General features: G+C 33.6%; 1 protein-coding gene across 3 annotated transcripts in view; it reads left to right on the forward strand.

The window, feature by feature from the left end:
- Positions 1 to 23667, forward strand: part of LOC128237116 (uncharacterized) — an 81682-nt gene that overhangs the window by 51261 nt on the left and 6754 nt on the right. For all 3 annotated transcript variants that reach the window (XM_052952337.1, XM_052952338.1, XM_052952339.1), the window contains exons 17-23: positions 748 to 1068; positions 3591 to 3716; positions 10393 to 10506; positions 11093 to 11158; positions 13794 to 14024; positions 18365 to 18490; positions 18686 to 18754. In XM_052952337.1, coding sequence (XP_052808297.1) covers positions 748 to 1068; positions 3591 to 3716; positions 10393 to 10506; positions 11093 to 11158; positions 13794 to 14024; positions 18365 to 18490; positions 18686 to 18754 — 1053 coding nt within the window. The remainder of the gene's footprint in view (positions 1 to 747; positions 1069 to 3590; positions 3717 to 10392; positions 10507 to 11092; positions 11159 to 13793; positions 14025 to 18364; positions 18491 to 18685; positions 18755 to 23667) is intronic.

Here is a 23667-nt window from a genome sequence, read left to right on the forward strand (position 1 = left end):
CGCCAATAGGGAGTGAAATTGAAATAAAATATAACCAGTTAAATAAACTATAACCAATTGAAAACATTGTATGTAACAGTTGAAGAGTACTTCTTGGACATGTTTTTTATTTTAAGATGCCTAGCCGTTCAGAAATGCCTCCAATTTCCATTTTAAATTTCGGGATGTAAGAACTTGACATTTTAGGTTTATTAAAAATTGATGTGTATACACTGCCGTCCTGGAGTCCCTGAGTATGCCTAGGTATGATCCTAAGCAGATGTGACTATGAATACATTTACATAGTGGTTAGAAGTTAATCACTTGGATATTTGTATATGGTGATAAAATATGGGTTATCTGTTGGACTTTGAGGGATTTGCGTCAATACCGTGATAAACATAATCAAGCATTGTATGTTATCTGATACAAGCCCTTTTGATACAATATTATAAAAGATATTATATCAGCAATTATCCAATAATGAGGCTGTATGTTACAATATATTATGTAATAATTTTGTTGCAAGATAATGGGACAATTACCGTGTGACATTATAGCAGATCATGTGTTGTCCTACTTAATTTTTTGTATGTCATTTATTTATGGCCATTATCATGTTTGTGTTTTATTACGCATTATTATACTTTGTTTGACAGCTGCATGATAATGGTATGGCATGCTATACATTATCATAGTATGTTCAATCACATATTTTGGTCTTGATGTCAATTTGCTTTGTAGTAATTTGCCATTTGGATATTTCAGAGGACTCAGAAAGTGCGACCCCATCCGCTATCTTGCAACCTACTAGCTCAATTACCCATTCTTCCACGACCACCACCACCACTACCTCCAACCTCACAACAGCCCCGACTGGTTCCATCAATGTCTCTGTCACTTCCTCTACCTCATACTTTAGTAGAGGAGCCAGTCAGGAGAATACAAAAAGGGAGGCTACTCCACCCACTGTTACCAATCAAAGGGAGATAAGTCCATCCGGTGGTAAAATAAGGGAGGCTAATACGGGTGAAGGGAAAGATTCGAGGATGGAGGATGATGTACGGGTGGGAAATTCTGATAAACAAGGTAAAGGGGTTACTCCAAATATGTTTTTTTAATTTTATGTTATGGTGCAATGCTACTTTCAACTCCAAAATATATATATATTAAATATTGTCATAGCCTTGACATTTTTGTAGTCAGCTCGAACAATATGGACACCTGTTGGCATTTGCTTTCGTGCTTTCATGTTTTTATAACCCGGCAAACAAAGTTCGAAGGGTTGGTGTATTGGAGTCACCAGTTGGTCGGTCAGTTAGCAATAAGTCTGTTAAGCGAACTACTTCCGAAGTTTTAGACATATTGTTCTGGTTCACATGATCATAAGTGCACAAATTACAAGTGCATTATACAATTTCCTTTAATTGCAGACTATCCTTACAAAAGTATTTAATTGAATATATCTGATTGGGACTGTTGATTGAATTCATTCCAAAGTTTATTATACGAAGTTTGAAGGGGGTATATTGGAGTCACCCTGTGGTCGGTTTGTCGGTCGGTCCGTTGCAATTTACCTTGTCCGGAGCATAACTTAAAAACTACTGGATGGAATTGGATTAAACTGCATACACTGGTAGAGCATAATGAGAGGAAGTGCAGTGTACAATAACCATAACTCTATTCTTGCCTATTACTGAGTTATTGCCCTTTGTTACTTTTTTTTGTCCGGAGTATAACTTGAAAAGTACTGGATGGAATTGGATTGGAACTTAATACAATGGTAAATCACAATGAGAGGAAGTGCAGTGTTCAAGAACAATAACTCTACTTAAGCTCACTACTGAGTTATTGCCATTTATTTGTTTTTTTTTGCTGTCATTTTTTTCCCAGACATTAACTTGCTAACTACTGGATGGAATTTATTAAAACTTAATACAATGGTAAAGCACAATGAGAGGAAGTGCAGTGAACAAGAACCATAACTCTATTTCAGCTAATTACAGAGTTACTGCACTTTGTTACTTTTTTCTTGTCCGAAGCATAACTTGAAAACTATTGGATGGAATTTAATAAAACTTCATACAGTGATAGATCATAATGAGAGGGAGTGCAGTGTACAGGAACCACAATTCTATTTCAGCTAATTACAGAGTTACTGCCCTTTGTTACTTATTCTTGTCCGGAGCATAACTTGAAAACTATTGGATGGAATTTAATAAAACTTCATACAGTGATAGATCATAATGAGAGGAAGTGAAGTGTACAGGAACTGCGATTCTATTTCAGCCAATTACAGAGTTACTGCCCTTTGTTACTTTTTCTTTTCCGGAGCATAACTTGAAAACTATTGGATGGAATTTAATAAAACTTCATACAGTGATAGATCATAATGAGAGGAAGTGCAGTGTACAGGAACTGCAATTCTATTTCAGCTTAATCTCAAAATCAGTTAATTCTGACATCACTGCCTTCAATTCAGTCATATAAGATCATTTGTCTAATTGCTTTAGTAACGCCGTTAGCTTTTAAACATTAATTTTCAAATGTAAATATGAAAAACTGTATTTTGATCCTTAGTCAGCAATCTATAATTGTTTTATTTCCAGTCATTAACACAAAAATTTGCTCATTTCTTGACAAACAATAAAAAGTTGTACAAACAGTAAATCTGTGAGAGTTCAGCTTTAAGAGGGTTCACATTCTTACACTTTGTACACATGATCAAGTGTTCTTGTGTCTTAAACATTATGTTTTCATCAATGTTTGCTTGAAACTCTGGAAAATACCTTGTTGTTGTTTTTTTAAAATTCAAGTCCTTCCCAACTCATATGTTTTCTTTGATCTTGTTGCAAATAGGATATAGATTCCTTGAAAATTTATAAAACTTATTGTTTTATGATTTTCATATTTAATATTTAAATTATTCTGCTTGAATAAATCAAAAGCGTCCTGTGTATAGGCTACACACTTGGTTAGTCATTACTTATTACAGCTTTAGTGAACAGTTGCATGTATCTAAAAATAATATAGTCCTTTTTATAAGAATGGCACTTTGCCAATTTCTGTCATATGACTTGAATAACAAATTGATATTGATCTCTGTTTACTCAATAAATGCCAATGACATCAATAGAAGGTATTTTAAAATAATAATTCTATTGGTTTACTTTATGTCTTGAAATATTCAATAAATGCCAATCTTATACATAATTATATTGTATGTCAATATATTGTATGTCATTACTGGTGTATTAACTATAAATAAGATCTTACATAAGTTGCTATTTAATACCAAAGAAAATGAAACAGTTGTTGGCAAGCTCTATAAATTCCATAACATGAAATTTGTATTAAATGGCAACAAATATAAGTTAATCATACGACGCATATGTCGCCAAAAATGAAGATTTTATACATCTTTTATTAATACATTTTTAATAAATATGGTGAAATGACGTTAATGTCAAGATGTATTACACAAGTGAAAAATATATATTATATAAAAAAAATAACGGTTTTATTACACTCGCACCAAGGAACGTCGAGTGATAATATGGTTAACCAATGCAATCAAACATATCAACAGTTTATTGGTTATCTATTTTCAGAGCCAAAGAATGGTGGTGGCAAGAAGAAAAAGAAAAAGAAGGGTAAGGGAGGTAAATCTAACCAGGAGGTGGAGCCAGGGTTCACAGAAGGGGCCAGTGGAGGACCAGAGGAGGAGGAAAATAATGGTTAGTCTTGGTTTCCTTTTACTTTTTGTGTCGCCTAGTCAGGCAACATTTAGGGGTTACTTTTGTCGGTAGTGGCGGTCGCGTCCTGTTTTCACTTGTCCGGGGCATATCGTAAACTGTAAACTATTAGTGGTATCAACTTGAAACTTCATATGGAGATAGATCTCATTGAGGCAAGTGCAATGCATAAGAAACGTAACTCTTGCCCTCATATTTTTAGAGTTAATGCCCTTTGATAATTTTCATGCTTAAAGTTTTGTCTGGGGCATATCTTGTAGAATATAAGAGTTGTCAACTTGAAACTTCATAGCTAGACAGATCTTATTGTGGGCAAATGCAGTGCACAAGAACTGTAACTCTTGCTTTCTAAGTTTTAGAGTAATTGCCCTTTGTTAATTTTCATACTCTTAAGTTTTGTCCGGGGCATATCTTAAAGAATATAAGAGGTATCAACTTGAAACTTCATAGCTAGATAGATCACATTGAGGGCAAGTGCAATGTGCAAGAAAGGTGCAGTGCACAATAACAGTAACTCTTGCTTTCAAAGTTTTAGAGTAATTGCACTTTGTTAGTTTTCATGCTTCAAGTTTTTTACTGGGCATATCTTGAAGAATATAAGAGGTATCAACTTGAAACTTTATAGCTAGATAGATCTCATTGAGGGCAAGTGCAGTGCACAAGAACAGTAACTCTTGCATCTTTATGTTTAGAGTCATTGCCCTTTGTTAAATTTCAAGCTTAAATTTTGTCAGGGGCATATATCGTAAACTTTAAGAGGTTTCAACCTAAAACTTAATAGGTAGATAGATCTCATTTGGGGCAAGTGCAGTGTACAAGAACTGTAACTCTTGCTTCAATATTTTAAGAGTTATTGCCCTTTGTTAATTTTCGTTGTTTATTTTGTCTGGCTGAATGTTCTTACCTTCAGTTCAAAACCACCTAGACTTGAAAAGTAAATGGCAACATCATTGCCTATAAATGAATAAAACGCCAATCTAACAGCTATAATCGCGACTGTAATAACTCGAGGAGTTCTAGTTAGACTGAATAAAATCATACATAATTAATTATATTGCTATATATACATCAAGTTAGTTATATAAGACCGTAATAGAATATAATTTATATATATATATATATATATTTTACAATTATGATTTCAAAGAGTAAAATATTTTATTAAATAATTGTCCTGAGATTTGTTGCAGAAAAAAACTTTTTTTGTGTAAAGTCCCTTTAAGAAAAGTAGAAGTATTTTAACTGAAGTGTAAGCTTTTAAAATATAACTTGACTTAAACAGTTTAGACTGCCTTAAAAATGCTTTTTTCATTATTATCTTGTCTGTTTATGGAAGAAAAAGAGTTCAGGTATTGTCATAGCCTTGGTCTTGTCAATGTCACCATTGTTGTGCAGAACTTTAATCAAAAACTGGTATACATGTGGCCAGAGAAAGAATGAATATGTATAGCATGGCTAATAACTCTGTTTGTGATTGCTCCACAGTGCTCTTGTTTTGTAGAACTTTTAGTAAATTCAAATTTGCTAGGTGAACGACAGGTGAACACCACACTGCTGCCCTGTGGGCACTTGGTCAGTTGTGACCGTTGCGCCAGTAGGCTTGCGAAATGTCCAATATGTCGAACTAAAATAAAAGGGTCTGTTAAAACCTTCATGACTTGATGATCAAAAAGCTTAAAAGGAACCATTAAGGAACCAATTAACGATTAATCAAGGTTAAGTAATGATTCGGTCGGGTTGGAAGATGAGGCAATGTGCTTTTCCCGTTCAAGATTTGAGGGAGGAGAGAAAAATATGCTGATAACCAAGATGGGGACTTTGTACAGGATAGTGTAAAGCAAGGATTGACATTTCCTTAATTGAGCTTGTAAAGGGCAGAAGAGATGCAACAGGCTAGCAATCAACAATGATTTCAGACGATAAAAATTGTTGATTATAGATGGGAATTGTTGAAATGAAAAAGTATTGAAGATTCATTTGTTGACATTGTCTTAAAATGAGCTAATGTTCAGGAGCATTATACACAGCATTTGCATCCATTAATATCAAAGAAACATAATTTACATAGAAATTAAAATCTAAAAACACTTTCACTAAAGTATTACCACCATGTATACTCCATGTAAATTTGCATAGACTTTATATTCAATCATAGATGTCAAGTTTGATTAGTATCGATATTTAGAATGAGATATGGACTGGGTATTTTATTTATAAGACTGAACTAGATGTCAACCATCTTAAACAGAACAAGATGTTTTGAATCACTGGATGAAAAAAGTAAAACCTATAGATGTTTGGAATGGGGTTTAATTTGTATATTGTACAATGATACTATATAAAAAAGGCAAGACAGCCAATTATGTAAAATGTCAGTGATTAAAGGAAAACACTTTTACCTTAACAGAATCAGGAAAATTCAGAAAGTATTCACATTTGATATACAAAATACCCCAAGAAATAAAAAAAAAATAAAAATAAAAAAAATACTCAACTTGTTAACTTCGTTGTCTAAGAAAAAGATTAGAAACATTAAAATACTATATATAACCATATGTCATTGAAAAAATGCAAAACGATACAAAAAACAACATACCTTACTCAATCTGTTGAATTGTTTTGTTGAGAAAATAGTATTGAAATATTTGTGCAAAACATTTATTATAATCTATATAAGACATGAAGGTGATGAATATAGGATATTCTGTTTTTAGCTCACCTGTCACGTTGTGACAAGGTGAGCTTTTGTGATCGCTCTTCGTCCGTCGTCCGTCCGTCCGTCCGTCCGTCCGTCCGTTCACAATTGCTTGTGAACACAATAGAGGTCACAATTTTGACCTAATCTTTATGAAACTTGGTCAGACTGATCATCTCTATAAAATCTAGGTCAAGTTCGATATTGGGTCATCTGGGGTCAAAAACTAGGTCACTAGGTCAATTAGTAGAAAAACCTTGTGAACACAATAGAGGTCACAATTTTAGCCTAATCTCAATGCAACTTGGTCAGAATGGTCATCTCTATAAAATCTAGGTCAAGTTCGATATTGGGTCATCCGCGGTCAATAATTAGGTCACTAGGTCAATTAGTAGAAAAACCTTGTGAACACAATAGAGGTCACAATTTTAGCCTAATCTCAATGCAACTTGGTCAGAATGATCATCTCTATAAAATGTAGGTCAAGTTCGATATTGGGTTATCCGCGGTCAACAACTAGGTCACTAGGTCAATTAGTACAAAAACCTTGTGAACACAATAGAGGTCACAATTTTAGCCTAATCTCAATGCAAGATGATCAGAATAATCATCTCTATAAAATCTAGGTCAAGTTCGATATTGGGTCATCCGCAGTCAATAACTAGGTCACTAGGTCAATTATTAGAAAAACCTTGTGAACACAACAGAGGTCACAATTTTGACCTAATCTTTATGAAACTTGGTCAGACTGATCATCTCTATGAAATCTAGGTCAAGTTCGATATTGGGTCATCTGGGGTCAAAAACTAGGTCAGTAGGTCAATTAGTAGAAATACCTTGTGAACACATTAGAGGTCACAATTTTAGCCTAATCTCAATGCAACTTGGTCAGAATGATCATCTCTATAAAATCTAGGTCAAGTTCGATATTGGGTCATCCGCGGTCAATAACTAGGTCACTAGGTCAATTAGTAGAAAAAACTTGTGAACACAATAGAGGTCACAATTTTAGCCTAATCTCAATGCAAATTGGTCAGAATGATCATCGCTATAAAATGTAGGTCCAGTTTGATATTGGGTCATTCACGGTCAATAACTAGGTCACTAGGTCAATTAGTACAAAAACCTTGTGAACACAATAGAGGTCACAATTTTAGCTTAATCTCAATGCAACTTGGTCAGAATGATCATTTCTATAAAATCTAGGTCAAGTTCGATATTGGGTCATCCGCGGTCAATAACTAGGTCACTAGGTCAATTAGTACAAAAACCTTGTGAACACAATAGAGGTCACAATTTTAGGCTAATCTTAATGCAACTTGGTCAGAATGATCATCTCTATAAAATCTGGGTCAAGTTCGATATTGGGTCATACGCAGTCAATAACTAGGTCACTAGGTCAATTATTAGAAAAACCTTGTGAACAAAATAGAGGTCACAATTTTAGCCTTATCTTAATGAAACTTGGTCAGAATGATCATCTTAACATAAGCTAGGTCAAATTCCATATTGGGTCAACCCAGGTCAAAAACTAGGTCACTAGGTCAATTAGTAGAAAAACCTTGTGAACACAATAGAGGTCACAATTTTAGCCTAATCTCAATGCAACTTGGTCAGAATGATCATCTCTATAAAATGTAGGTCAAGTTCGATATTGGGTCATCCGCGGTCAACAACTAGGTCACTAGGTCAATTATTAGAAAAACCTTGTGAACACAACAGAGGTCACAATTTTGACCTAATCTTTATGAAACTTGGTCAGACTGATCATCTCTATGAAATCTAGGTCAAGTTCGATATTGGGTCATTTGGGGTCAAAAACTAGGTCAGTAGGTCAATTAGTAGAAATACCTTGTGAACACATTAGAGGTCACAATTTTAGCCTAATCTCAATGCAACTTGGTCAGAATGATCATCTCTATAAAATTTAGGTCAAGTTCGATATTGGGTCATCCGCGGTCAATAACTAGGTCACTAGGTCAATTAGTAGAAAAAACTTGTGAACACAATAGAGGTCACAATTTTAGCCTAATCTCAATGCAACTTGGTCAGAATGATCATCGCTATAAAATGTAGGTCAAGTTTGATATTGGGTCATTCACGGTCAATAACTAGGTCACTAGGTCAATTGTGGTTTGCATAGACTTAGATATGGAAAACTTAACAAATCTTCTCCAAAACTAGAAGTCCTAGGGCTTTGATATTTGGCATGTATAATTACTTTATGGACATCTACCAAGATTGTTCTAATTATGCCTCTGGAGTGATAAGAGGCCCTGCCCGGGGGTCGCAAGTTTTACATAGGCTTATTTAGTGAAAACTTAAAGTCTTGTCTAAAACCACAAGGCCTAGCCATTTGATATATGGTATGTAGCTTTACCATGTGGTTCTCTACCGAGATTATTCAAATTATGCCCCTGAAGTGATAAGAGGCCCCACCTAGGGGGTCACAAGTTTTACATAGGCTTATATAAGGAAAGTGTTTAAAAATCTTCTTGTCTGAAAATGCAAGGCCTACGCATTCAATATTTGGTATGTATCATAACCAAGTGGTCCTCTACCAAGATTGTTCAATTTATGCCCCTGGGGAGAAGAGGCCCTATCCTGGGGGGAGTCACAAGTTTTGCATAGGCTTATATAGAACAAAAAACTTCTTGTCTAAACCAACAAGACATTGGCATTTTATATGTGGCATAACCTAGTGGCCCGCTACCAAGATTGTTCAATTTGTGCACCTGTGGTGAAAAGAGGCCTCACCCTGGGTGTCACAAGTTTTACATAGGCTTATATAGGAAAAAACTTTAAAATTTTCTTGTCTGAAGCCACAAGGACTAGGTCTTAAATATTTGGTTTGAAGCATTGCCTACTGATAGGGTCATGTGGGGTAAAAAACTAGGTCAGTGGGACAAATAAAAGAGTGGCCTCTAGGGGCCATACTTTTCATTGGATCTTTATGATAATAGGTCAGAATGTTCACTTTATTTAGCAAAGCTACAGGTGAGCGATACAGGGCCATCATGGCCCTCTTGTTGTAAGTAGCTATGGATGTTTAAACATGTATATATATCTAACTTAGATATTAATATCATGTTATTTTTGAAAGGAAGCTTTATGTATATGTATACGTTTAAAGGCAAATATTGTTGAAGCCTTTTCTCTTTCTTATTCTAGTTCACATGCACTGTAAATATCACACCTGTAAAACTTGCTGATGCTGTACATGTAAAAACATGGAAGTTCAATGCAAGAGTTATTTGCCTAATTATGATATAATATGATTTTTCATCAATGCTTTGTTTTTCTATTAATGAATACACAATTATATGTGTAGGGTTTGCAGATTTGTCATTTTAATGTGAACTTAAAAAAGTCAAGAAATAAGAAAAATCATAAAAACACCAAAAAATGTTATTTCAGTTATATTGAAATAAGAAAAAAAAATGTTCAGCATATTCATTCTTAAGTTTGGATGTATTTATAGAATATCTGGTTTACTGTATGTATGAATATCACCAATCATTGAATTTACCTTTTCTTGCCACATTGTTAATGTGATTGTATATGTTATTTGTCTTATTATAGGAATGGGATAAATAGTTTGTTTTCAATTAAAGTTAGTTTCTGTATTTAAATTGTCCCAAACTCATTTTGCATTTGTATATACATCATTTTCCTTAGTTCACTTTTAAATTATAGGGCATTATATATATATATATATATATATATATATATATATATATATATATATATATATATATATATATATATATATATATATATATATATATATATATATATATATATATATATATATATATATATATAACTAAATTACTAGTAATGCCATAAAGGTATCTTGATAATGATTATAGTTACTTTACTAGTTATAATTACTGTATTATATTATTGAAAAGAAAAATCAGAATAAAAAATAATTATACACCATTTCCCTCTCTATTATAGCTGAGAACAACTCTCAAGACCCACTTGACTGTGAGACTGGGCGACAGCTAATGAGCATGGGTTTCCCCCAGGCCCGGACACGACGCGCCATCAGGGCGCTCAGGAGAATCCACGGTAGGTTTGGAAAAAGTTATTTAAGAAATACTAAATTGACAGGTTGGGACTTTGTTCACCTGTTTAATAATTGTTAGACAAACAATTTGGTGCCAGATATTTATCTTAAAAATGGTCTGCAGACTTCTATTAACTAGGGAAATGAGTAATTTTGTTGCATAACTGCTTACATTGCATATTTTGTCTGATATATGAATGCAACTATTGCGCTGTATGCCATGCAATAGTACTGTTCCAGTCAATGACAGAACATAGCATGCGTAAGAGCCATTAAGACTGGATGATGCCAAATTGAAACATGGATCTGGATACTTGTATTGATTCAGAATCTAGAATGGAATTATGAGTCATCAGATTCGTCATTTCTTTGATCAGCAGATACATTGTCATAGCTATGGAATTGTTGAGTTCAGCATAACATTCAATAGAAGCTTTGGTGGTGGTCAAAACTTGGTACTCATTTTGAATTTGACACATATAGGCATACAGCACCATTACTCTGGTTTTAAATAGAGCATTTCCACTGCCAATGTGTTTGAGTGAACATAATATCCAACAGTAATTAAAATATTTTAAACTGTTAAAGGTCGTGACCCGACACCTGATGAAGTGTTGGACTGGATGTTGGAGGATCATACTGACCATGAGCCAGGTACATTTTATAGGAACAAATGATATGTAATCTGGGGCCATGACTGCAAACAAGGCTCAAGTCTGAGTCAGACACAGAAAAGCACTTGTAGTAAATGAAAGAAATCATTTTTTCCCATTCAAGTGTAAAGGTAAGTAGTTGAGAAATTTAAATTAAAATGATGTTATTAAAACACTTTAGTGGTCCGAAAATGGCTGTTTCAATTTATTTTTATTTTTATAAATCAATCATAATGCCAAAAGGTGAAATTTAATGTTATTTATTATCACCTCCACATTATGTCAGTATCGAGTAGGACCTCCATGATAGGCAGCAACTACATCAAGTCTATGCCTCATAGACTAACACAACCTGTGCACAAGGTTCATGGTAATGCGATTGCGTTTAAGAGCAATTGTCAATTGTTTAACATTGTGTTCTTTCGGATTGCAGTCATGTGCACGCCGTTAATGTATAGAAATCTCCTGGTAAGCACATGTCTCGCTGTAATATAGGCACTTAAACTGAATTAAATTATCTGGTCAATGTATCTTTGTACAGTCAGACGAAATGGTGCTCAGATTTGAATTTGTGATTTATTTCCGACCATAGAAATCTCACAACCTCCATCGTCACAATTAAAGTGCAATACGCAGTTACATGCGTGGCTTTCATTATGCAGCCTGTATACACACAGTCTTTCGTTCGCCTTAGAGAGACTAAATTATGATTTATCACTAAATATCACGGACTGCATTCGACGAGCACAATTGTTGACCACCAATTTGACGTCAAACTTGATGGTGATGTTTCGTGAGAATCATGCAGTGATATGGTGTCTTTGAGAGGAAAATTAAAATGAAATAAAGATTTGCAGTTTTGCCTCTTAAATCTAAAGATAGTAATCACAACAAAATGCACACTTAACTCTGACAGGAAGTATGGAATGAAACTGCTGGTCAATCCCTAACTCTTACCATTGAGATGGTGTCTTTCAAAAATTTGAGAGCTTCACTTATCTCAATCATCCGGATGCTTGTATATGTTCATGATGGTCCTTCAGGCATGAACCTGAGTGGCTTAGTGATGGAGGTTAGCATTTCATATCATAATGGCTGCAAACAAGATGTTTGTGTTTCCATATCAGAGTTTCCATACTGATAGGTTTTCAAATACTTTTTCTCTATTTTCAAAAGAAATTGCAGGTGCATAATGGTAATGGCCCTGTCCATCTGTCTGTACCTCTTTCCATTTATTCTGTTCATAGGTCTGTCCACATTTGTTGTGTCTTTTTTAAGGATAACTCCTATGAAATTTTAACAATCATATTTATACATTTTCTCACAGTAAAAATATACAAATCTTAGACAGTATCTTAACTCCAACTTAACTTGTCAGATATGCGGCCCGATGTGAACTTACATAAATTAAAGAAAACAGTACTTGACAATTTATCGAAAAGAATTCAATAAAATTTAGAGCATGAATAAATGAAAATCAGAACTTGTGTGTGGTACAAGAACCATAACTCTTAGATTCATTGTAATGAAATAATCTCCCTTGATCTTATTAAACAAAATTTCATAAATTATATGTTTGACTTGTGTACATTTCAAGAACCGTCACTGTGTTGGCAATTGTTCTTATATTGCCGCCTTTTGTATGGTAACCCCTCATAACCTTAAAATTGCTTTCACTTTCTCCCTCTGTCAAAGATGCTATCATTTGTAAGCCCTGTCACATCATGTGATGTTGTTGTTCATTAATCAGACTCTGATGTTTATCATGATAGTTTTGAGTCAGGTACCGTACAGATAGTATGTACTAAATAATTAGAAGTGTATGAGCAGGGGCATTGCTTAATGCATTTTAAATTTTACGGATGGAACGGATATGCATCCCATATGCAAGACTAAAGTAATGAAACAAACATGTTCAAGCATTCTGAACGCCAATAGGGGGTGAAATTGAAATGCAATATAACCAGTTAAAAACCTGAATGTATCAGCTGAAGAGCACTTCTTGGACACGTTTTGATTTTTGATTTCCTTGCTGTATTGTTCAGATATATACCCGCCCTTATCCTTCAATATCCATTTCTAATTTCGGGATATAAGAACTTGTCATTTTAGGGTTATCAAAATTAATGCAAATGCACTACCAGAAATATGCCTAGGTATGCCCCTAAAGTGTATGTGACTTTGAAAACATTTACATTGTGATTGTAATTTAATCACTAGGAGATTTGTATATGGTGATGCAATATGTGTTATCTGTTGGTCGGGAATGGCGTCAATACCATGATACATCTTAATAAAGCATTGTCTGTTATCTGATACAAGGAATAAAATAATTTTCATCAGCAATTAGCCAATAATGAGTTCGTATGTTACAATATATTATGTAATAATTTTGTTGCAAGATAATGGGACATTTACTATGTGACATTATATCAGATCATGTGTTGTCCTACTTAATTGTTTTTGTTATTTATTTATGTATGGTCATGTTTGTGATTTATTAAGCATTATTACACTTTGTTTGACAGCTGCATGATAATGTTATGGTAATGTACAAATTATTATATAATGTTCACATATTTTGCTCTTGATGTCAATTTGCTTTGTAGTAGTAATTTGCCATTTGGTTACTTCAGAGGACTCAGAAAGTGCGATCCCGGCCGTTACCTCACAACCTACTACATCGATCACCCATTCTTCCACGACCACCACCACCACTATCACAAAAAGGGAGGCTACTTCACCCACTTTTACCAATCAAAGGGAGATAAGTCCATCCGGTGGTAAAATAAGGGAGACTAATACGGGTGAAGGGAAAGATTCAAGGAGGGAGGATGATGTACGGGTGGGAAATTCTGATAAACATGGTAAAGGGGTTGCTCCAAATATTTATTTTTTTAATTCTATATTATGGAAATGTGCAATGCTATTTTCAACTCCAAAAGTATATGGAATATTGTCATAGCCTTGACATTTTCGTAGTAAGCTAGAACAATATAGACACCTGTTGGCATTTGCTTTTGCGTTTTTATAAACCATCAGTTTGAAGGGTTGGTGTATTGAGGTCACCAGTTGGTCGGTCAGTCAGCAATAAGGTTGTTGAGCGAATTACTTCCACAGTTTTAAACATTATTCTGGTACTAATGACCATTAAAAAGTGCTCAAATTACAAGTGCCTAACGCAATTTCCATTAATTTCCGTCTATTCGTACAAAACTATATAATTGAATATATATGAATAGGATTATTGAGCGAATATCTTCCATACTTTATAGGGGTAGCCTGAAACCTAATACCGATACTCATAATAACCATGAAGAGTAACATTGCATGATGCGTTTTTGGAGGTAATATATTTCAAGGATGTGCTCTAGGAAGTTGAACTTGAATTTATCACTTTCTCTTAGGCCAACTAAAAAAATAGGTCTGTTTCAGGTTACCCGACCGACCCTTTTTTTTCCCGCCGACCCTAACCTATTTTCCCCTGAAAAAATGTGATTTGGGTACGAAAAGCATTTCTTACGAAATGTATGTACGTAAAGTTGACAATATTAGAGTTGGATTTCTGAATGTATTTACCGTACTTCACCTTAGTTCGGACACCTTAAAATAATTAATTTATCTCTCCGAATTCATAGAAAATAACTATTTTTACATTTTACCTACATGTATTGTAAACCTGCCTTTTTTCTTCATGTCTGCATTTTACCACTTATCAATTTATCCGTAGTTATCAATGGTTGTTACGCCTATAAGTGTAACTCCTTCATCAAGTTAATTAAAATCCCATTCAGCACCATTTTATACATGCATTGAAATGAATAAACACCTTTTATCGGCTACAGATCAAACAGTCACATTGTGTGACGTCACATAACTCTCAGTTATACCCACGAGGATCTCATGGAGAGCATGGATATTGCTATGCAGGATTAATGTTTCTGAGTGGTGTTTTCGATTGTAACTTACGTATTGCATTTCTAACTTTAACTCATCACATTAAATAGTAACCTTACAACTCTTCAAAAACAAGGAATAATTTCATTGATACCAAAACAAGGTAAAGATATAGAAAGTTTATTGAACTGGAGACCTGTATGTTTATTAAACGTTGATTACAAATTAGCCACAAAGGCAATTGCAAACAGACTTAAAAAAGTTCTCCGAAACATAATACTAAATACTCATTCCGGTATTTAAAACCCCCCAGATATATTGGTGAAAATATCAGACTTATCCATGAGGTTATAAGGTTATAAATTTCTTGAACGTAAAAAATAACCATGGCTTGTTATTTTTTGCCGATTTCGAAAAGGCGTTTGATAGTAATAATCATGAGTTCATGGTACACTGTTTAAAACACTTGAATTTTGGTCCAACTGTTATAAAATGAGTTACAACTTTTTTTATTTTGATGTAACAAGCTTAATACTAAACAACGGTTACCTATCACCACCTGTTTTTATTCAACGAGGAGTAAGAAAGGGCTGTCCTTTGCCGTCGTTTCTTTTCATAATATGGATAAAATTATTAGCAAACTATATTGATCATAATCCAGACATCAAGGGACTAACAATCGACGGCAAAGAGATAAAGCCGACACTGTTTGCTGATGACGCAACATACATACAGGATGGGTCAAAGGAATCATTTACATATTTAGTCAATTATTTAATACGTTTTTCAGAAATATCAGATCTAAATCTTAATATTGCTAAATCCATTGTTCTTAGAGTTGGCAGTCTAAAAAGCACAACTTTGACATACTGCGACGAACTTCTTTTCCAATGGACATCTGCAAATGCAAAAACTTTAGAAACAGTATTCTCTATCTACAACACAGATATGTTTAACCTCAATTTCCTAAAGCAATGGGAACATAGAAAACTAACACTCCTAGGAAAAGTGACTGTAATAAAAACATTTGCACTACCAAAACTGATTATGCCTTTGTCTGCTCTGCCAAAACAACCAAATGAAATATTACAAGAAATTAAAAAGGAAATATTTAATTTCATATGGGATAAAAAAAACAGAAAAAAATCAAAAGAGATACATTAATTCAACCTATAATAAAAGGCGGTATAAAAGTTCCAAACATAGAGAGTTTGTCCTACTCACTAAAAGCTTGCTGGATAAGGCGTTATATTGACGAATCAAACACAAGTCTTTGGAAAGAATTCTATAGAAAAAGGTTCATAAAAATGGACGGAGTTTAATTTTTGAATGCAACTTGGACAACGCTTTAATAAAAAGAATTTAAAAAAATAAAACTTTTTTATTCGATATATTAAATGCATGGAAGCAAATTACAAAAACTGATCAGGAGTCTATAGAAAGAAATGTCATAATCTGGAATAACGAGTCCATTAAACTTAATAACGAAAGTCTATTTTATGAAGCTTGGTATGAAAGAGGGATTAAATTTATATGGCAACTATTTGATTTTCGGTCAAAAACATGGTATGATTTTGAAACATTTCAATCAATATATCAAGTAAATCAACACGACTATCTAAACTTTTTGTCCCTATACATAGCACTCCAAATGAAATAAAGATATACTTATCTACAGACAATTATCAAATCCCCACCAATCACTCAAAATCAATATTGTACAAATTAAAGTGTTGTAAAATACCTAATAAGTTTATATATGCAATGACTATCCCATCAGCTGACACATGTATATCAATTTAATAGAAGTGGGTACAAAAACTAGGTTTAAATGAAATAACAGATAAAGAGTGGGAAAATAGAGTGGGAAAATATAAATATGAACACGCACAGATGTTCCAATGACGCAAACATAAGAAGTTTTCAATATAAATATTTACAGAGAATCGTTCCTTGTAATGAATTCCTTTATAAATGTAAAATAAATAAAACAAGTTTGTGTGACTTTTGTCAATCCAATATTGAAACACTGGAACACCTTTTCTGGGAGTGCCCGAAAATACAACCGCTATGGAGTAGACTAAACCAATTCTTAAAAGATAATCATATTAATATAAATTTAACATTAAAAAATATCAGCTTCGGAATAGTCAGCAATGAAAAACACACAGCGATTACTAATTTCTTAATTGTGCTGATGAAATTCTACATCTTTGGTTCAAAGTATAGAAAAACAACGCCTCAATTTATCAGTATAGAAAATACATGATAATTAGACATAATATAGAGAAAGAAATTGCCTTGATAAATGATAAAATAAAGCAGCATGATTATAAATGGTTTTACATCCGTTCTAATATTAATCAGTCTTAATCATCACCTGCCCAAATCCCCCTTTTTGTGTTCATAATTCTCTTTTCTTATATAAATAAAACACAGAATAAACTATGATAAACTATGTTTTAAATATTTCATTTTTCTCATATTATTTAGTTATCCAATGATTATGAAAAAAATATTGTGAAATGCTCAAATGCCCTTTCTTGATAAATGTATAGCTAATAAGTTATCGAATATCCACCTAATCAATTATCATTTTCTTCAAGAAATGTACATATTGATGTCCTTCTGCACAACATATTACTGTAATATAAATTTGAAAAAAAGTGCCTAAATTATTTGTTTTCATCAGATTCTGCTTGAAATTATTGATAATATAGTGTTGTTGTTTTTTTAAAAGTTAAGTTCAACTAAACTGTGTATGCCTTTGATGTTAATAACATGTTTTTCAAAATCAGAACGTTATTGGTCCACTTGATGTTTTACTTTATTCACTAGATGCCAATCACACACACACATATATATATGATCTTTAATATATATATTAAAGATCAAATGCATTATGCACTTGGATATCTTTCCTTTAAGATAATTGTATACAATATCTTGTATGTCACTACTGGTGTATTAACTATATATAAGATCTTACATAAGTTGTTATTTAATACAAAAAACAAAATGAAACAGTCTTTGGCAAGCTCTATCAATTAACACATTTCATTAAACTTTGTTTTTTAAATGGCAACAAATGTAAGATAATTTCTATTACATGAAACATACGTTGCCAAAAGATTTTAAACAAAAATTGAAGTTTAATCAACGGGGTTAAACGACGTCACTGTCAAGTTATGTTATACCTGGGACCTATAAATAACGCTTTTATTACACTCCTAACAAAAAACGTCATATGAAAATATGGTGAATATATGTAATAAAGCATATATTCAGTTTATTCATTATCTATTTTCAGAGCCAAATAATGGTGGTGGTAAGAAGAAGAAGAAAAAGAAGGGTAAGGGAGGTAAATCTAGCCAGGAGGTTGGGCCAGGGACCACAGAAGGGGCCAGTGGAGGTCCAGAGGAGGAGGAAAATAATGGTAAGTCTTGGTTTCCCTTTACTTTTTGGACTGAAATAAAATGAGTGTAAACTTTTAACTGTTATTGGAAAGAAAAACATTTTAGGGTTGTCGAGGGGTTAAAAAAGAATTAAGCGATGACTGAGAAACTAAAGTTATTTTCTCGGTGGGATTCTTCGGTTTCGTATATTAAGGCTTTACATTTTATTCTTTCAGTATCTCAAAACAACCGTCCATCAGCTATGTTTGGTGGTGGACCAGTCTGGGCGGATGCTTTTACTGCAGGTGAGAGGCTTAATACATGTGCAAAAAGCTACAGAAACATGCCCAGTAGCAAAAAGTTTAAACATAAACCCGGTTTAGTAAGATTATGTAAACCAAAAACAACCGATCACAGTCTCTGTAAAACTGGAAATTACGACAACATTAAATGTAAGTGCGGGGCGACTTTTTACAGCTTCCACACGGCACTCACAAAACTGCTGTAAATATCAATATATATGCAAAAAGCTATAGAAACATGCTCAGTAGCAAAAAGTTTAAACATAAACCCGGTTTAGTAAGATTATGTAAACCAAAAACTACCGATCACAGTCTCTGTAAAACTGGAAATTATGACAACATTAAACCTGCTCCCATATTTGAATACACCTGATGTCATAAATCCTTTGTCATTGCTCTACAAGTACAGACAAATGTATTTGAAATGGATTGAGCTAAAATGTTAAAGCTTTTACATTGCTTAAGGCTGGTTATCAGCTTTATAAACTACATTGTCAAAAGTGCCAGATGTTGCCAGAAACGATATAAAATATATATATAATTTCTATAAGGTGTAGTTAAACGAGAATTAAATAACCTTTTAAACCTGTTTGTGCACTTATCATAGAAGTACAGAGAAAGGGTCAAGTTGTATAATTATGGGTAAGTCCATAAATTCGGGCTAGGTGTAAATAAGTTTATATGCCAGTTTTTTTGCCAGTTTTAAACGGCATATCTGTAAAAAAATATTGTGTTCAAAGTTTGTTCGAAAATTTACTTATCCGAACACTGAAAAATAAGCTTGTTTTCATGGTATTTTATTCATTTAATGGACACAACTCAATAGCATGGTTTGCAAAGCATTGATATCTCCCCCTATTGTATTTTCACTGTCTGTCTGTCAGACAGTCATGTTGTATGTCACATCGTTTCCACTCAATAACTATAGAATGCTAAGACCCAGAAACTTCATACCTTGTATCAAGGTAAGTCATGACCCGTACATGACCTCTATTAATTGTGATATCAGTAGGTCAAAGGTCAAGGTCGTGGTGACTTTGATGTAAAAAAGCCGTTTCCACTCAATAACTGAAGATCCATTGTGTCCAGGAACTTCATTTCTGCTCTGCCAGTTCAGGTCATGACTAGTAGATGGCCCATATTGATTTAGAGATTAAAAAGTCAAGGTCGCAGTACATTCAGTTGAAAAACAATATGTTGTTGGTAATCATAAGTAGAAAAACGGTAGCTGTCTTCAGAACGGTTGCACCCATGAACTTCATACTTATTTTACCAGTTTATCATGACTAGTTGATGACTTCTAACGATTTTGAGATCAGTGAACCAAGGTTTCGGTGAGCTTGAGTTGAAAAAACATTTTCCGCTCAAAAACTAAAGAACGCTTGGATCCAGGAAGTATATACTTGGTATGATAGTCGGGAATGATTTGTAGATGTCCACGTATTGCTATTGAGGTCATTCGATCAAGGTCGCAATGTCCTTTAGGTGAATAACGATTTGTTGGTCACAAGGGCTTTTTCAAAAAAGCAATTTCTAGTTGTAAACGGAACCAAAAATATATTGTGATTAATGTTCGTTATTACAACCATATCGAGTAAAGAACCATTTTTATTGGAACTTGCCCATTCGATAATATGTATTTTTTGTGATTTTTAAATCTAAGAGCTTTCGTTATCTCTTTTAACTTTTATTTCAGTATTTTGATTGAATAACAAGTTTAATTAATTAAGTGAATTGTAATTTTTTTTCCATGAAATTGTTATTTGGATGAAGCAAAATAAATAGGTTAAAGTTAAAAATATGCCCTTGTACAAAAATTACTATAAAAGATCTTTGAAGGAATTAAAAATTATTATTATGTGTTTCTTTTTTTGAAATAACAAGATATTTCCTGCAAAACCAGAACAAGAGAAAACTTAGATATGGCACAGAGTCATGATAGTAATTTACATTCAAGTCAAGTGACATGTTTATACATCCTCGTAAACTGTAAAGAACACAAAATGGAGTATGTGAAAAATGTCCCTATATATTGGTTAGTCCAGAGAAACATTTTGTTTCGATTCCATACCCTCCTGCACTGGCAGGACCCCAAAAGTAGGTCAAAATGGGAACACGAAGCCAAAATCTCAATAACATGCTTTTCAATAAGAAAATATAAAATCTGTCAATCACAATAATTTTTTAATGAGAATCTAAACAAAAAATTTTCTGGCCCTAAAACAATCAGAATTGTGTTCATATGAATTGAGAAAAATAATATCACAGGAAATGACAAACATCCTGATCTTTGTTCGTTTCCATTTAAGTCATTATAATTACTCAACAATGAAATAGGAATGAAAATCCATTAAGTACTGGTACCTGGTTTATGAAAATTGAACTAATTACTTTGCCGATCATTCAGTCAATGATATAGTACATCCTATTGTACATCCTCCATTCAGCTACTAACAATATAATGAATCTCCTATACTTAACTTGCAAGCAGCATATTCCTTCTAAAACATCATGCTTTTTACCAAAATGCGCCTAAAATGCAAAAAATAAATGTGCCTAAAATGCAGAAAAATGTGCTTAAAATGCAGAAAAATGGCCTTTAAACGCAGAAAAATGTACTTTAGCGCATTCATGCGCTTTAAGTACACGAGGATATAAGAGCAGAATAAATGCACATTTCTTGTTTTAAATTCACTTGGTAAGAAAAATACGATTTAAAAATGGCGCCAGTACCACTGCGTTTGATATAGATTGAATGCGCAATTAACCCACTTTTTCGAGAAGTGAAAATGCATGTATTATACAGCATTCAAAGCATGCATGACCATCAAAACATGACAGCATTTTTGATTGTTGTAAAAAACAATTCAAGTCAATGTTTGCAGCTGCCTTGTTTCGGTGTGTAAGCACTTTGAACTTGACATCATATCTCTTGATTACAGTACATTATTTTACTAAAAGGCTTATTTCTGCTTGATGCAGTTCTCAGTGTGTGTATACCACGTGATAAATTGCGTCATAAATGCTACGTAGGAAGGCAATATTTTGCTTCGATTGAAGACATTAAACAAAGATATTTCTTCACCATTTTAGATGAAACATAGTGCAGTCTTCGCTACTTACGGAGCTCCGCCTTCGGTCTTTTACCAGAGTTTGATTGAGATTTTAGTTTCTCCAAACACTTCGACAAACCTTTTCACAATACGGCCGTCTGACGGAGCACTGTCAATACATTATTTTGGAAACATGTTTGTCGAAGTGTTTGATGAAACTAACTGCCTTATCAAACTTCGGTAAAAAAACAAAGGCAGGGCTCTTTTAGTGGCATAGACTGCCCTTTGTTGTATTGAAAATGGTGAAGAATAAGAAAAGTTATCTTTGATTCAAGTCTTCATTTTAAGCAAACCTTGCCTTCCGACGTAGCATATATGACGTAATTCATCACGTGGTATACACACACTGGTTCTATAGTATTGTATTAATATTATGCTAATTTCAAAGTCAGAAACCTTAATAGGTTTTTAATTAGTACAACAAGTTGGCTAAACATTTGGCTACTGAGCTTGTTTCTGTAGTTTTTCATATAAATATTGAGTCTGAAATCTGAGTCAAGACCTGTCATAAAGATGGGCCTGTAACCACCATATGAATGTTATTATTCTTCTATGTTGGTAGGGGTGATCCTCGTGCCGAAAAAGCTACGCTAAAGCTTCGCAAAAGCGTCGCAAAACGCTGCTAAAAGCTTTGCAAAACGATGCGGTATTGGCCAGAAAAAGCGCAGCTTTTGCGAAGCTTTTAAGTTGTTCACTGAAAAAGCGCAGCTTTGCAAAAAAGCGCAGCTTTTGCGAAGCTCCTTCGTTTTAACCAGAAAAGCGCAGCTTTTGCGAAGCTTTGTGCGGTATTGGCCAAAAGAGCGCAGCTTTTGCGAAGCATTATGCCTAAAAAGTGCAGCTCTTCGCAAAAGCTGAGTTTTTTTGTTGGAAAAAGCGCAGCTATTGCGAAGAGCAGCACTTTTTGCTTGAAAAAAGCGCAGCTTTTGCGAAGCTTTAAGCGGTATTGGCCAAAAAAGCGCAGCTCTTCGCAAAAGCTGAGTTTTTTGTTTGAAAAAGCGCAGCTTTTGCGAAGCTTTGTGCGGTATACGCCAAAAAAGCGCAGCTCTTCGCAAAAGCTGCGTTTTTTGTTTGAAAAGGCGCAGCTTTTGCGAAGCTTTGTGCCTTTTGAGGGAAAAAACGTAGCTTTTGCGAAACACTGGGTTTTTACTAAAAAAAAATATTTTGCGAACCTTTGTGCAGTTTTAGCCAGAAACACCCGCAACTTTTGTGAAAAAAGCTTCAGGTTTTTCCTTAAAATGCAGCTTTTTTTAAAAGCCATATTTTCAGTATTTGCCCTCAAAACTGATGTCTCTCCCCCTAACAACTTCTGATGTTATTAAAATCTAAACAAAAAATAAATTTTAATAAAGATAGATCACATAATTCGTCACCTTAGTGCAATTATGTAATAACTGCATTTAAAAATAGAAGCAGATATTGAGTTCTTGCACTAAGGTGACGATATATAACAATCAAGTTTACTCTCATTACTTTTTTTGCAAAACTTCCCCAATAAAGAATTCAAAAAAATCATTATGACCTTTTATTGCTGTGTTAAAATGTGAAATTGTTGAATATCAATTTTTATTCACTGATACTTCAGTCCCTGAAAGCATATTCTAATTGTTTGAAATTAATATTTATGCTTAATTTTGTTTATTTTTGTTTAGATCTTCTAATTATTTACACCATTAGTTGGTGTAGAGGCAATTATAACAACCTTTCAGTATGATACCTAAATTGTAAACTATTTTTTTAAACTGTCAACTACATAGGAAAATGACTTTTTCATTGCCAAAATATTTTATACAAAATGAAAGTTTA

The sequence above is a fragment of the Mya arenaria genome, chromosome 6 (genome assembly GCF_026914265.1).
Source record: "Mya arenaria isolate MELC-2E11 chromosome 6, ASM2691426v1".
Taxonomy (NCBI): Eukaryota; Metazoa; Mollusca; class Bivalvia; order Myida; family Myidae; genus Mya; species Mya arenaria.